The sequence below is a fragment of the Mizuhopecten yessoensis genome, unplaced genomic scaffold (assembly GCF_002113885.1).
Source record: "Mizuhopecten yessoensis strain PY_sf001 unplaced genomic scaffold, ASM211388v2 scaffold716135, whole genome shotgun sequence".
Lineage (NCBI taxonomy): Eukaryota > Metazoa > Mollusca > Bivalvia > Pectinida > Pectinidae > Mizuhopecten > Mizuhopecten yessoensis.
The window spans coordinates 69,628-87,065 of record NW_018479965.1 but is presented as its reverse complement, the minus strand read 5'-3'; the positions used below and the strand labels follow the sequence as shown (position 1 = coordinate 87,065).

Genomic DNA, 17,438 nt, shown 5'->3' with positions numbered 1-17,438 from the left:
AAATAAAGAACATTGGTAATAAAAGATTGAAGAAATGAATTATTGGAAGTAAACGTAAGTCATATACAAACAATACAGGAAGAACCTCAGAGTAGGAAGGTTCGGAGCGGAGAAATATTGAATCACACTTTCATCATATATTTGGACTTCAAAAACACTTTGCATTTGGGCTTTCAATAAACTGGAAACATTTGGCACCCAATGGGAAAATTAACTGTATCGAATATTTCTTAGAGGGAAAACATCAAAGAGTTTTGGTACAAGGAACAGCGTCTACTTGGGCAGGAGTTTAAAGTAAAAACTTCAAGGCAGTGAATTGGGACCAGTTTTGTTCTTGGTATTTATATAAGTATACCAGAGCAACAAGGTTATTGGTAAAATAGTGACCCTATGGTAAAAAATGATAAGTACCAAATAATACGTCATAACTTTGAGCTACATATCAAAATATGGCACTACAGTCTCTACATATCGGATATAACAATGAGGACAATACAAACAAAATGATACACAATAGAATGGAAGTAGAAATGGAACAAGTTGAAGAAGAACAGACTCTGGCATTCTTTGGTAAGATGAGAACTCCCTAACAATGTGATGTGAACATTTAAAAAGGTTTCACCAGTGAAATATCTGGAATTATCCTTTTTCATAAAAGCTTTAATTATATGAAGGTATATAAACGAAATGGTTTATCGTCCCGTGCTATCACTTTTGATAGTGTCCAATAAGAACGTACGGGTGTTCCAAAACATACGTGTCCATTTTAGAATCAAGTCAGTTCATCATATTTCATCCAAATTTTTTGATATATGCCTTAAATAAAAGGTACGTAATTTTGATGAGCTTAAAAAGTTCGCCGTGGGGTGTTGCGTTACCAATGGCGTTATGACGTCGTCAATTACATCAGTCAAAATAAATGCACATATTTTGGGGTTTTCTTTCCACATGACTCTTTCAAAAGACTCCAGATTTGCTAAAACTTTATTTTCAAACGGGTTATTATAACTGAGACTGATGCAGCAATTCGTCCAAACAAGATAATTTAAGGAATAAATTTAGACAATCGTGAAAAGGTAAATTTAAAGAACTGCCTCTGTTTTAGACAGCATTAAATATAGAAATACCAGATTCCCCAGAAGGCAAAAGTCGATAAGCTCTTGAAGTTACGCCCCGAAATCTGTTTGAATTAAAGCCGGTTTTGTGTGAAATTACTATAATATTGTAGCTAGCCGTTCCAGGCGTGCATAAAATTCAATACAGAGACCAGCACGTTCTATGCAAAGAAGTTCGAAATAGAAGTGCGATAGATAGATAGATAGATAGATAGATAGATAGATAGATAGATAGATAGATAGATAGGATAGATAGAAATAAATATTGAGCTAAAATGACTGGATCCGCCACTTTAATGTCCTTATCGGTCCAGTTACCGTAAATCGTTACCGATCAGAAGTGATGTCGTAAACTGTACACAAAACCACGTGCTTGGGATTGCGTGAGAATTCACAGTAACTTAAAGTATATATTGAATTGAAGCAGATGAAGACCAATTGAAGTTGTGATTGTGTGGATAATTTATCCTAATGATCAGAGGACTGTATAAAGTGTTCAGGTCGTGTGCAACAAACAAAAACGCGCTCGTGATGGCGACTGTGCGAACGAACGATTCGTCCATCCATCAAATGATAAACGGAATGGACAGAATACCCCGACCATTTATGATAGGTGTAGCCGGCGGAACAGCATCAGGAAAGGTGACATGATACTCAAATATTCATTGTATCAAACCTTGAACATCACACCGTATAAAATGAAGCAATCGATAGACCTAATATCACGGACTTAGATATAATTCCGTGCTAATATGCAGTCTAACAGCATTTTTTTCTATTTCTCTAACAAATAGAGAGTAACATATAGAAAAGGCTTTGTTATAGGTTTAATGTTGTACTTGTCTGATCGTAATGATAATAGGTACAATCTAAAATGATATTTGAATGGCCACAGAACACAGGTGAGATGTGTGATGTGTTCTATCCTATACACATCTTCTACTTCTAAATGGTTCTGACCAACTTCAACAATTTGAAGATAAAATGTCACATCATAAGTGTATCAAGCACCCCAGGTGCTCGGGTTCTGGAATAAATGTATATATAAATATATTATTGCACCCAATAAATATCACACCCTTATACTAATAAATGACCACAGGTGTTCGGGTTCTGGAATATATGTGATATATAATCAAACCCACTAGATATCGCACCCCCTAATACTAGTAAATGACCACAGGTATACCTTTATGATTTATTAGTATAAGGGAGTGTGATATCTAATGGGTGCGATACTATATCACATATATTCCAGAACCCGAGCACCTGTGTCCAGCACCTGTATTTTGTGGCATAGCAATAACATTTTTAGATTTTACATATTACTATTATGATCAGACACATATCCCATTACGGAAACAGGTTGTTTCGCCCTAAATCCTGTTCGTGCTAAGGGTTGTTTCGCCCTAAATCCCATTCGCCCTAGGTTGTTTTGCCCTAAAAAAAATGTAATTGAATATAATACGCTAATAATATAATTATTATTTAAATATATCAACTAAACTTATTGATAACTTTCTATATTGTTGTTAGATGTATTTTATGTAGAAAAGTAGAATGCAGTGAACTGTACACATTTCTTTTTATAAAATTTATTTTAATTTAATGGAATACTAAGAAGACTTAATTTGTGACTTAAATCTACTAAAATTGAAATAAAAAACCATACAATGTTTCACCCTAAAATTTGTGTTTTAGGGCGAAACAACCTAGCACGAAACAACCTAGGGCGAAACAACCTAGCACGAAACAACCTAGGGCGAACAGGATTTTCGTGCGAAACATCCCGGAAACTCCCTTATTACTACAGTAGTAAATATATACATGGACACAGTTCATTAGCACCTGTGTCGCAAAACAGTTGCTAATGAGAAAAAATTGAACCCTGATAAATGTGTGACCTTGGTTTAATGCATGTTATTTACATTATTGGTTGATAACTTTAATTGTGATTAGGGCATATTACACCTTCAGGAAGCAATTTGCCATGATAACCTAACTTGTCATTGCATTCCAGTCATCGGTATGTGCCAAGATAATGCAACAACTTGGGCAGACAGAAGTGGATGATAACCAGAGACAGGTTGCCATCATCAGCCAGGATGCATTTTACAGAAGCCTTAATGAGGATGAGAAGAGAAAAGCTCTCCGTGGCGAGTTCAACTTTGATCACCCAGGTAAACAATCAAGAAAAAAATATCATACTTAATGCTGAAAGAATTCTGTGTCTTGATTCAATCCTGAATCCTGACTAGTTATGGTAATGAATGGCGTATGACAACATGGAGGAATATTTCAATTATATGAATTTAATGGAGACTGTTGTTTATATGTGAACGGCATTCATTCAAGATATTTTAGCGAGGGACTCTGTATACGGAAGTAGCAACGGCACAGTACCGAATTTGACTTATAAGGAGGTTTCGTCTCCAACCCCGCTTGAGTAGTTATGGTAATGTGCCGGTAGTGGTGAATGGCACTGTGGACAGATTTCACCAACTAGTAGGTCTCGGTGCCGAGATATTTGTGTAGTAGAATTTAGATGAATGTGCATTTTATAGATATTGAGTAATTCAATAAAGATGCATGTGTAATTCCTGATGTTGTTCAATTTCTCTCCTTTAAATTGATGTTTTTTTATGCTTAAAGCTTTGGTAAAGAAGCTATTTTAAAAACAGATAAAGTAAACCCCTTCTATTTGAAGTTAATGTGTATATGTGCCTCAATAAGGGATTTATTAACTTAAAAATATATAGCTAAGTGTTTTCATTTCTAATGTCTTTCAATCGATCATGTGAGTTATGTTGCTTATTTGTGTGTTTTTTGAAAACACTTGGACATGCTTGATGAATGTATACGGAGGTTTATCATATTGTATCAATGGAAAATGCCTGCAGGATTACCTGAATATTTCAAACCCATCAATGATTACTGGTACATCACGATAACTGATCGCGACCTAGTGTACATGTAATTACTGAATAATAATTAAGTTCTGTCAATATATATTAAGAATGAATCCTGTAGGAGCGGAGAAAAACACAGAGGAATATTCCAATTATATGAATTTAATGAAGACTGTTGTTTACATGTCATGTTTAATATGCATTTCATTAAAATGTTGAAAGTCTTTTATTCATCTGTGCTAACTAGATATTCATTGTTGATTTGTAATTTGTCAGACGTTTCTATGTCTGGACACTCTGACCTGATTTGTTTTAGTTCATTTCACTTGCTGAACAGCAATATTTTACTACATCATTCAAGCTGTTCAGTAATCAAAAATGAAAAGTAAAAGTTCAAATTAATTTATTAACAGTTATAGTGACCTAGAACAAGTATTTGCATTGGTCCATGGCAACAAAGTGCTGTACATTGAACTGTATTTGTTTTTACATGTCTTCAGTGATAAAAGTGGTTAACTGTTAGGTGTGGTTTCTGACGTTGGTGAATTTGATGTCCCAGAGTCACAGTGTCAATGATGGACTGTTTCTTTAATTTCTTTTTTAACTACTGTGGCCTTTGTTGCTGATCAAAATGTCACTTTAATCAGTTATTTGTATTATTAGTATTTTTTTCATTGCAGATGCATTTGATCATGAATTCATGCTGAAGACCATCAAAGACATTTTGAAAGGAAAGACAGTACAGATACCAAACTACAACTATGTCAGAAATAGCAGGTACCATCATTAGTAAATTGTCATAAATAGCAGGTAACGCCATTTGTACATTGTCAGAAATAGCAGGTAACACCATTTGTACATTGTCAGAAATAGCAGGTAACACCATGAGAATACTGTCAAAAATTACTGGTAGTACCATTAGTACATTTTCAGAAAATGCAGGTAACACCATGAGTATACTGTCAGAAATAGTACGTAACACTATTAGTGCACTGTCAGAAATAGTGGGTAACACCATTAGTGCACTGTCATAAATACATTCGTAGCAGGTAACACCATTCGTGCACTGTCATAAATACATTCGTAGCAGGTAACACCATTCATGCACTGCCATAAATACATGTGCAGCAGGTAACACCATTAGTTCACTGTCAGAAATAGCAGGTAACACCACAAGTAAATGTTAGCACTGTTATTTCTATCATAGTTTATACAAAGTTCAAGTATAAGAGAATGCATCCTCGGATGAGTTTATATTTTAGGGACCCAACATAAATGCCCCGGAATTGTTGCTATTTATAGGTCTATCACAGGGACAAGGGGTCATTCAGACCTCCTAGATGTTTTCTAGTGTTAAAAGAAATATAATACGATTATTAACGTGTACAACAATGTAAACAATTTTCTTTTGTAGAGATGAGGATTGTCAGACGATATACCCTGCAGATGTGGTTCTGTTTGAAGGAATTCTTGTATTCTACCTGAAAGAAATCAGAGACATGTTTCATATGAAGTTGTTTGTAGATACTGATCCAGACACAAGACTGTCTAGAAGAGGTATGATATACACACAAAACCATAGACACTTGATTGAGACATAGAATTTCCCAAACAAGTGATGGTGGGCTATCATTTTTATTTATCTTGAGTTAGTTGATTTTCACTGAGTCTCGTTTATGAGTTTGAAATTATTAAATGAGAGTTAGATAACATGGCAATCAACTCTCACAAGTTTTGGGACCTTTTCTACCCAATAACATTCATATTATATCTAGCAAACTATATACATCTTATGGGAATACATTATTCCTTACTCCAATCGAGGACAGAATTGCCATGAACTAATACAGAATTATTATATCACAATAGAAGATGACATTGCATAATATTGCTACTTGATGTCATAATTAGAAGATTGACACATGAAATAGTGCCCAAGATGGTAAGCTGTTTAAGTGGGTAACCAAAAATGTTTGTCAATTTATAATTATCCAATGAGCTGGGAGGGTGGAAACCTTTAATGCCTGCGAGAGAAACTAAGGAAGGCTACAAAAAAAATTGATCTGTGATTGTTAAGCCAATATTTTGATGACAGGGCTGAATTTTATCACCGGAAAACACCACATTGACAGGACTTAATCTTGTCTGATGGCCTGTTGCATTGAGTACATTTTAATTCTATATCATGGATATATACAGGCCGATTAAAGGCCAGTTCCCCTTTCCTATTTCAGCATTATTTTCCCCTATTTCAGCTTTGTTTCCCCTGTTTCAGTTAAAAATTCCCCCACTTGTAACCGAAATACAAATATGCTACCACACAAATATCTGTCTTAGTTCTATTTTGTTTTTATTTTTCGGCAGTTCCACGACTGAGTGATTTTCCTTGTGTTTATATCGTCACTGTCGATATTTTACAACATTATTTACGGTTAACAATATCATAACAGGCACACAAACACTTTATTCTAAAGCATATTCGGGGGTCAATTTGAAGCATCTATAATGAACGAGGTACAAAAATTTCAGATGTCATCCATGCCCCCCTTTCATACTCTTCCCCTGGCTCTCGTCTGCAGCCACCCTACAGATCTAGAGCATATTTTCGCGTATTTCATGAAAGAGAAACTAGCTTTCTATTCCTGCATTAAACCCTGAATATTATTTAATTATGAAAATTAATTTGTTTCTTGCAGTATTAAGAGATACACGAGACAGAGGCAGAGACATAGAACAAATTCTTCACCAATACACAACACTAGTCAAGCCAGCGTTTGAGGAATTCTGTTTACCTGTAAGTTAACATGCTATCTATTCTTAATAAAAAATGTGAAAATCTATAATCTTATAACAGAAAATTCAAAATTATTTTTGAAATATAATATGAAAAAACAGAGTTTCTGAATCTGGTTTAATTTGGTAAATATTATAATTGTTTTGGCACAAGGGAATTGGACTACTTGATGACAGTGAAATTGTTTGACAATGTGCAACAGGTAACACACTAGTATAACCAATGTGTAAAGGAAGTGCAGAATAGCGAAAAACCAATTAAATTGTATTTTAATATACATGATTCATCTTTGACACGAACCCAATTAAGCTTAATGCATTTGCTAAATAATATATTTGATCATAAACAAGCAAACCATCATTCTAATGCTTCAGCCTCAATTGCTATATCTGTTCAAAGTGTTGACAACTATGATCAAGGATATGCATGTTGATCATGATGTCTATACTCTTTCCTCATCTGCAAAAAAATTGCAATGGAGTGGCATGCTTTAGTATATTCAGTGCTATATTCAACAAAAGAAATTGGTATTATGGAGAAAAATATGTCATATGTTAGGAAATTGTAGCTAAGAGTAAGCAGTCCTTGAAGATAAAATTGAATGATTGGTGCTTTAACATAAATCTACATGGTTTATTTGGGTTCAAGATGGAAAGGAAAAGTTGGCAAGTTATAATTATCATCCCTCCTTATCCTTGCCCAATAAGCTTTTTATTAGGTTACCTGACCATAGGTCATGGTAACCTATTGTGATAGCCTTTTGTCCGTCCTTGTGAACACGATAACTTCAGTAAATGTTAACCGAGTTTGATGAAACTCTGTATGTACAGCCTTTTATCAATAGGATCCTGGATGAGTTCGAAAATGGGAATTATTGGACAGTAACTTACAGAGCAATTGCCCTTTGTAATATAATTAATATTGGACCTTGTGAACACAATAACTTTAGTAAATGTTAACCGAGTTTGATGAAACTCTGTATTTAGCCTTATATCAATAAGATCCCGGATGAGTTCGTAAATGGGAATTATTGGACAGTAACTTACAGAGCAATTGCCCTTTGTAATATAATTAATATTGGACCTTGTGAACACGATAACTTTAGTAAATGTTAACCGAGTTTGATGAAACTCTGTATTTAGCCTTATATCAATAAGATCCCGGATGAGTTCAAAAATGGGAATTATTGGACAGTAACTTAGAGAGCAATTGCCCTTTGTAATATAATTAATATTGGACCTTGTGAACACGATAACTTGGATAAATGTTAACCGAGTTTGATGAAACTCTGTATGTAGCCTTATATCAATAAGACCCCGGATGAGTTCGAAAATGGGAATTATTGGACAGTAACTTACAGAGCAATTGCCCTTTGTAATATAATTAATATTGGACCTTGTGAACACGATAACTTAGGTAAATGTTAACCGAGTTTGATGAAACTCTGTATGTAGCCTTATATCAATAAGATCCCGGATGAGTTCAAAAATGGGAATTATTGGACAGTAACTTAGAGAGCAATTGCCCTTTGTAATATAATTAATATTGGACCTTGTGAACACGATAACTTGGGTAAATGTTAACCGAGTTTGATGAAACTTTGTAAGCAGCCATATATCAAAAAGACCTCGGACGAGTTCGAAAATGGGAACTATTCGACAGTAACTTACAGAGTTATTTCCCTTTGTAATAATATTATTATTGGACCTTGTGAACACGTGAACTTGAGTAAATGTTAAGCGAGTTTGATAAAACTTTGTATGCAGCCATATGTCAATAAGATCCCAGAGGAGTTCGAAAATGGGAATTATATAGAGTTATTGCCCTTTGTAATAATATTATTATTGGACCTTGTGAACACAATAACTTGAGTAAATATTAACCAAGTTTGATGTAATTTTGTATGCAGCTATATGTCAATAAGATCTCGGACGAGTTTGAAAATAGGAATTATTTGACAGTGACTTACAGAGTTATTGCCCTTTGTAATAATATTATTACAGTATTTTGTATTGGACCTTGTGTTCACTATAACTTGAGTAAATATCAACCAAGTTTGATGAAACTCTGTATGTAGTCTTATATCAATAAAATCTCGAATGAGTTTGAAACTGGGATTTATTTGACAGTAACTTACAGAGTTATTGCCCTTTGTAATAATATTATTATTGGACCTTGTAAACACTATAACTTGAATAAATGTTGACGGAGTTCACTGAAACTTTGTCCGGTAACTATTTGACGGTAACTTGCAGAGTTATTGCCCTTTGTCATTTGACATTACACAAGATCAGATGTAAATTCATGTGGTACNTCATTCATGACGCATTTTTGCTACTAACAAGGTGCTATTAAAATTTTGTGCCTTAATAAATCATTGATTTACGCTTTTACTTGTTTCTTTTAACCAAGAACAGAAGACATACAGTTACCAAGTTTGTTCAAAACAGACCCCTTGGGTCAAAATTGGAGTCACACCCATTTATTTCAGTTATTGTGTTCACAGGGTCCAACAATAATAGAATTACCAAGGGGAATAACTATGTAAGTTATGGTCAAATTGGTCATGAAAATCGGTTCATATTTACTGAAGTTACTGAAGGTCACTCGGACCGAAGAAAAGTATGAATTGGCCCCTGGATGACAGTCCTAATTTGAATCGGATGTCAGGTGACCGTTAAGGCCCATGGGCCTCTTGTTTCAAGACATTTGACTCTTGTGTTTTATTCTGTACATGCTATCAGAGAGCCTTTGAATACAAATATTACCTGGAAATTAAAGGAATTGATGTAATCTTATTGCTGAAATGATACACAACTTATATTTTTTAACCAATGTTTTTCAGACAAAAAAGTATGCTGATGTCATTATACCACGAGGGGCTGATAATACAGGTAAAAGTCTATAGAAAATATTCTGTTCACTTGTATCAATCTGTCCACATAGCCAGACATGTAGGACTTCATCCTTGATATGGTAGAACTTAAACCTGACCCAAAGAATTTGTGAACATGATGGTGTCACAAAAATAAATTAAAATTTGATACTTAAACATTGCACAAATAATGAAACAATTATATCATAGCAATTTATCTGTTAGTGAATGAAATCAACCATTACTCAATAATATATATATATATTTATCTTCTTCAAAACTGAATTTATATATATATAACTCATATCAATTATGATTTAGGTATGTTTGCATGTTGTTCAGATAGATCAACTCCTACCTGTCCTATTATATTTCAATTCTTATTTTTTCATCTATTTCCAGTGGCGATTGATTTGATTGTACAACATATACAGGAACTGCTTCGTCCAAGTAACAAAAACGTGAAGAGATTTAGGCATAACTCGGACTCATTTGTGGGCAGGCCTCATTGAACAGCATGCATGTTAACTAGCAAAAGACCTGTAAAAGTGACCAAAAAGCTGGTGTTCCTTCTCATATAGTACTAGAAATCTGATCTGATTGGTTGTACTGTACAGACTTGTATATTACCTAGTGATTATGTGTATAAACTCATGTGTGTACCTGGTGATTACCAGATAGGTGTGCAAACTTGTGTTTCTACCTGGTTATCAGGTGTACAGACTTACGTTTCTACCTGGTGATCAGGTGTACGATCTGCTGTGTCGACCTGGTGATTAGGTGTACAAACCTATGTTTTTACCTGGTGATTAGATGTACATACCTGATACGTTATTTATGACTATGGTGTGCTGCTTCTGTACAATATACAATATAAACAGATTTTTGGTATCTACAAAAGGTACCTGTACCTGTTGATCAGGCCTCTATGGCATAACAAATAAGATGTACCAGTCGATTAGATCCCCACAGAACAACATATAAAACCTACCGGGCGTTTATTTCTCTGGTACAACAAATACATGTACCTGTTGATTACGTCCCTGTGGTACAAAATATAAAATCACCCTGGTGATTAGTTCTGTACTGTGCAACATATTACCTGCCTGTTGATTATGATGTCTGTACAATATAAGACCTATTTTGTTTATAAATCTCTACTGTTCAACATAATATAACATACCTATTGATTAGCTGGGCACTACAGTAAAACATAAAAAACTACCTGTTGGTAAGGTCACTATGGAACAACATGAAACCTTCCCATTGATGAGGTATCTGTGGTGAAAAATTAAAGCTGTTAATTAGGTCTATGTTACAACGTAAAATCCACCTGTTGAATATGACTCTATTGAACAGCATAAAACCTACCAATTGATCAGGCCTCTGGTAAAACACTAAGGTCTGTCTGTTGATAAGGCCACTATAAGTGTTACAAATGTTAAATCACTACTCCATATCATTATAGGGTAATAAGCAGGATTTCTTTTGCACAATGATAAAAATGTCTTAATACAATACAGAATGTGTTACCTATTTCAATAATCAACTGATCATTCACAAGCTTCTTTTGATAACTTTAAGTATACAGAAAAAAACTTTTAGATATACATGTAGTACATAAACAGATTTATAATAGAAATGGAATAGATGACCAAAGTACAACTGTCTTTGACAATATTTCTGGAGTGTTTGTAATAAATTGAGCTGTCTATAGTTCCTTTTAAAGCGGTTAACAGAATATAACCAATGGGAGATGACTGTCATTGCTTATCATGCTTTCAAATTCAAAGAAACATATTAGTATCTCACCTTAATAGTCTCAGGTACAGTAAATGTATATCTGACCTTTGTTTATCATTAAAGCAAAATGATGGATATTTATATGTGTAATAACTTTGTGGGCATTATCCATAAGTTAATTTGCTTTCAGACTGTTCTTTCCTACTTTTGGTGGCGATTTTTTTTCTCAAACATGGCAGCCTTAATCCTGTTTTGACGATTTTATATTTTTCGTTGGCTGGATGTTCACCATGTGTTGTCTCTTGCATTTTCTTTGATAAAAATTCTGTTATTGAATGTATTAAACAATTGTTTTAACATACTCAATAACAGATTTGTATTCATGTTAAATTGCCTATTTGATGTATGTAAAGCAAATGCGGGTTGATGTTTTGTTTTCAAAAAGAGCCCGAGGAATTGTTCAACATATATATACAGTTGTGGGATCACACAATGTTACACGATGTGCGGACGATCAACGAACGTTGTGCCTTAACAATCGTGGTTGGTGCAAATTGAGGAATGGCTTAACAATATATACGGTTTCATGTTTAAACATATTGACTTTCTTTATTCTAGCTACATCTATAAGCTTATCCTTCTGTCTATACATTCTTAAATTCAGAAATGGTGTTTTCGGTGTTTTTAAACGACCTGATCGACACACGAAAAATTACAACACTAGTCTCGGCAACACAGGAAAACATAACCACTTTGTACCTTGACCATAGTTTTTCCCCGCCCGAGGCACTTACGTAACTCGCCAAGGTGTAAAAACCAGGTGAAGGGGATCTGTAGACCAAAACGAATGCAAATAACAAATACTAAATGTCCAGTTGTGTTTTCATAACGGTTATACAGTATCAAATAGCAGCTCTATGTTTCAGGCCCAGGCCAGGTAAAAGTCTGATCACTCATCAAATTATTATTTACCTATTCTGTTACCTAGCTAGGAGCCAAAACCATTCTTGACAGTCAAATGGTCACTGTTTACGGTGTTACACGCATTGTAAAATTGTACATAATCTTAATTATTGTGATGAGAAATTACAGTAATATATACAGCGTTCATTATTGCATACGAGCCTTATATATTTTTTTCGTTCCGTAATATTGATCAACAAATTGTACCAAATCGCACAGTTGTGCGGAGAGAAGTGCACAACGAGGCGAACGATTGTTGAATCGCCCAGTTGTGTGCACCATGTGTGAACGGTGTATGCACAGTATTTTTGGTGCATTGTGCGGTCACACAACTGTATATATTTTAAACTTGGATTAAAGGTAGCACATTATTTATTTCTAAAACATTATGTTATTTATAACCAGTGTATTACTCCTGTGTGAAGAAAACACACTTTTTATTTCTGTTACCCAGGTACTGCATGCTACACAAACTATCCCGCTATATCTGTTTTGGAATCCCTCATGTCACCATCCACTGGTTGTCCTTCATTAGTGATTATCTCCCTTCTCACAACAGACTTTCATATTTTCATGACGTGACACCTTTCCTCTTCAATCCTGTTACACTATTAACATAACTGTATATGTGTATTTTTATTTTACTACAGTCCTCGTGTTGGAGCAGTAAAATAAGAGTGCATTACATACCGGGTAATTGTTATTTAGGTGGCACGGTAATCTAGTGGTAGGATGCCGGGCTCATGACCGAAGGGTTGCGGGTTCAAGTCATATCACAGCAATTTGTTATATCTTTGAGCAAGATACTTTACTAGGCTTGTTAAAGTCTACTCAGCTGTGAATGAGTACGTGGTTGGGCAGTGTTAGAATTGTTGAGTGTTTGCTGTGAGTGCCAAAATGACTGCACCGGCTGTAAGTTCCTCAGGGAATTGAGAAAGATATTGGCTGGTTGCAAAGGCCCTATAACCACGGATAAATATGTGTTAACTGCTTTGAGACGACCTACAAACTAGGTTGTAATAAAGCGGTATATAAGAACATCAAATTATTATTATTATTATTATTAAAGAATCTTAATTTCCTCCCATATTTCATCATGTACCAGTCTGTTGTATAAATATATCACACTCCTATCCCTCATCCTATAATTACCCAGGTGCAATTATGTGTGGCTTCTATCTTATCACAATCACTCGAAAGATAATGTGTTGTTAACACTCTTAGTCTTATTGTAACTGCTGGTCATGTTTTGATTCTTTCTGTTCCTTATAAAAAGGTAAAACTTAATGCATCTATTATTTATTTTAAAGGTTACTTTTATATGTACATTTTTAACATATGAAAATTACACATAAAAATGTATCTCAAAGAAGTGTTCATCTTAAGATATTTCTTAATTGATGTCACATTTAGCAGATTTAAACAAGTCATACAAAATGTAGGTTTTTTTCACATATAAAAAAATATTTTCAAGATGTTTTTGTTAATATTTGATATTTTTAATATCTCCAAAAATATACTAAATGAAGAATATATAGAATTATTTTTAAGATGTTTTTGTTAATATTTGATATTACTTTTGGGACATAGCAAGTGTTGATTGTGAAAAGAAAATCTGCTGCTACAGTCTGAGGTTCCACTGTGTGTGACTGGCTTTATATATACTACTTATTTCATACAGTCATCATGTTTCTGAAACCTGTTAGCTCCAATAGATAAATAATAAAAGGAGAACTATTAGTACTGCATTTCTTAGTTGCCATTTTATGTTTAATTTTTGCTGTTGTACATTGCATTTTATTAACAGACTACATGAAGGAAACATGGTGAATTTTAAAGAATTTCTCACTTGATGTGTCATTTTTATTCACATTTCAATGATCAAGTTAAACTTGTCTTATGTGTTCATTTCATAATGATGTATATATATTATTATTAAATTAAAAGTAGTTTCATTTATACTTATTACAGAAAAGATGAGCTTTTTTCGTTAGACATGCAAAAACATCCATTGCCATGGAAATCATGGAACCCTTGATCTTAACAATAAACTATAGTTGTTTACTTACAATGAAAATTCATGAAACCAGTATGCATTTATTTTATTGAGTCTGTAATTATTGTGTTTGTTTGTGTGAAATTATGATGGACAAAAAAAATATAGATTTCTTTTGTGTGAAAATGGCTTGCAAATTTCAGGCCTATTAACTCATTCACCCCTGAAATTTCATGATTAACTATTCCAACCTTTGAATTGGAAGAGTTCAAATATGTCTTCATGGGTGAATGAGTTAAGGGTCATCCTTGAAATTCTAGGGGTTATGTTCTCTTACGATCTCTGCGCCTCGGGAATATGTCATGACAAAATTAGAGAGGAGTTACAACTTGTACAATTGTGCTCGTTACACTGTCACCTTGATTTACAACAAATACTCAAACTAATATACTTGTATCTTCCAGAAGGTGGTGCGTACAGAGCCTTTGATTGTGTCAGTAGATAGTCCATGGTTACAGAGAGTGTAGTCCATGGTTACAGAGAGTGTAGTCCATGGTTACAGAGAGTGTAACAGAGCACAACCCCTGGGATTTCGAGGATGTTGTAGTATAGATTATATATGCAGTCAAATATCAAGATTGCTGTGATATACCGGTTGCAGTTGGTTGAATTCGTCACTTTACTTATTAAAGTACCTCCCAGCTTGACCTCTCGAGATCTGCTGATAGAAATTTTCTTGGAAACATTGATCATTGAAAACTTAATTCACTTAATCAGTAAAAAAACAATAGGTACATTAATTTTGTATGCACAAGAGACAAAGTACATGTTGCATGATAAATTCTAGCAGCTCAGGATTTGTTGATATATATACATATATATAAATAATTCAAGTTCTGTTCTGTACTGGAATCAATGCATTTTTTCAAAAAAAAATATGCATTCTGTTAAAATGAGTACACTGTGACTTATTGTGTAATATGTATCAATATCTTATACGGATGAATTTACATTTTGTTTGTGGTTATATCTCTGTTGCACTACATATATAGACAGAGATATAGAGTTGTGTGCATTCTGATACAGTAGTGGTATTGTTTGTAAATATTTTTATGATTGTTGATCAACATAAATACAAACTGAAAGGTAAGATTGTTTTCATCTCATTTTTTTATCTGATAAATAGAATGTCGTTAATCGTAGTATTACCATGGATATTTAAACATGTACAACTGAGACTCCCATTACGTGTACAAAGACACGTATATCACTATGTATGGTCTCAAATGTTGTTTTTGCTTATCTTGATATTTATTAACATCATGACCAACAGGGGCGGCTGACTACTAAACTGTATGATAAACGTAACTATTTCTATTTTCCGATTATGAACTTTACCTACATAACTTTTATTCCAACCTTATGCTTTTACATGCGGCAGTACATTTGGTATTCAAGGTTTTGCTCAAAACCTCACGATTTCTTTGATAAATTGTGACTCTTTACGGACTTACACCACAAGAATTTGAGAGACGCAGGTTGATGAAATGTCAATTTTCTTAATAACAAATTGTGTGCATGCATTTCTGTCAAAAACGAAAACCACACAGTGACCAAAATCTTACACTTAATGTCATTAAAATTCCAGTTGATGAACAGACCTAATTTTGGGAACTAATATTCGATTCAAAACTATCCTTTATTCATATCACCCGTCGTCCGTCCACCTTACACAATTATTGTTAGCGCTATTGTTCAGAGAGTACCGGAGGAATTTTCTCAAATTTCACATTGACTTCCCCGTGATCCTTAGTTGCGCATATCGAATTTAGGACTGATCGGTAAACTAAGATGGCCGAAAGGCAACCGCCTTGAATTTATTTTGAGAGTACAAGTTTATTGGCACTATTTCTAGTATGAAGCTTTGCTAAAAGAAATACCAGAATGTGTATTTACTGTTTTCTCCAATCCAACAATTAAAACTATTAAAGAAAAGAAAGGACCAAACTTACATAGAACACGTGAAGATGGTTCGATGATGGGCGCCAAGATCCCTCTGGGATCTCTTCAACATATAAACTATCTGAAAGATGAGTGCTTTAAAGGCGCTTCACATTATACGAGTCCTTGATCAGACCGATTGAAGAGCAGACCGTAATTTGCTTTTGCACTTTTACAGATCACTTGTTCGACCAAAACTCAATAATGGGCCAGCACGTAGTTCTTATCTGCAGATTTACAATCCAATGCATAACAAGTGCTCCGTCTAGCGCTTGGTGCTTTTCGAAAAACAGCAGTGAAAATCCTTTTGTGGAAGCGAACATAAGCGAACATATATCTCTAAATGGCAGATGGAAAAAAGTGGTATTAAAGTTTGGAAATATGTAACAATGTTTATGAAATGGCGTACAAATGTAAAACTTCGACATTTAAGTTAAATATATTAAACAAAACTGTAAGTCCAATATCTACGATGGCTTATTGGGGCCTTTCGTTGTTTCGTCTTTTCGCCCAGAAAACGCGAGAATCTCTTCTCATCGGCCGAAACAACGAACTGGCACAAATCAGACAGCGTAGATATCTAACTCTTGTGTAATGGTGTAAAATAAATAAGAAGTATCGACATCTGTTACAAACACTACATTATTTCTACAACTTACAAAACACATACAACCGTTGTTTGGTGAAGTCATATACTTCGGGTAAGTAAGCTGACTATGGCTACCAATATATCTGACTTATTCTTATATAAAAATGAGAATACAGAGAAATAATAGAAAACAAACTTTAAACGTACACTACGTTACTCATGTAACTCTTGCTATTTATGTTTTTTTTCTTTATTATCCTCCCATGACACGCAACAATATTGTTATCTACATAGTTTAGTTATTTTTTACACGAACCCCATGACGCGCGACAATATTGGTATCTATAGTTTAGCAATTTTCTTCAATTACCTCCCATGGCACTCGATAATATATATAATAGTTTAGCAATATTTCGTCATTTACCTCCCATGGCATGCGACAGAAATATTCAG

The 17,438-nt window shown here is 34.2% G+C and overlaps 1 protein-coding gene across 1 annotated transcript; it reads left to right on the top strand.

Annotated features, from left to right (window-relative positions):
• Positions 1-1,466: 1,466 nt before the first annotated feature.
• On the top strand, positions 1,467-12,046 carry LOC110441802 (uridine-cytidine kinase 2-like). The gene is made up of 7 exons (XM_021485056.1): positions 1,467-1,757; positions 3,136-3,295; positions 4,705-4,801; positions 5,439-5,581; positions 6,721-6,818; positions 9,664-9,712; positions 10,096-12,046. The coding sequence occupies exons 1-7, from the start codon at positions 1,587-1,589 to the stop codon at positions 10,203-10,205; spliced, it is 828 nt and encodes a 275-aa protein (XP_021340731.1). The 5' UTR covers positions 1,467-1,586; the 3' UTR covers positions 10,206-12,046.
• The last annotated feature ends 5,392 nt before the right edge of the window (positions 12,047-17,438 follow it).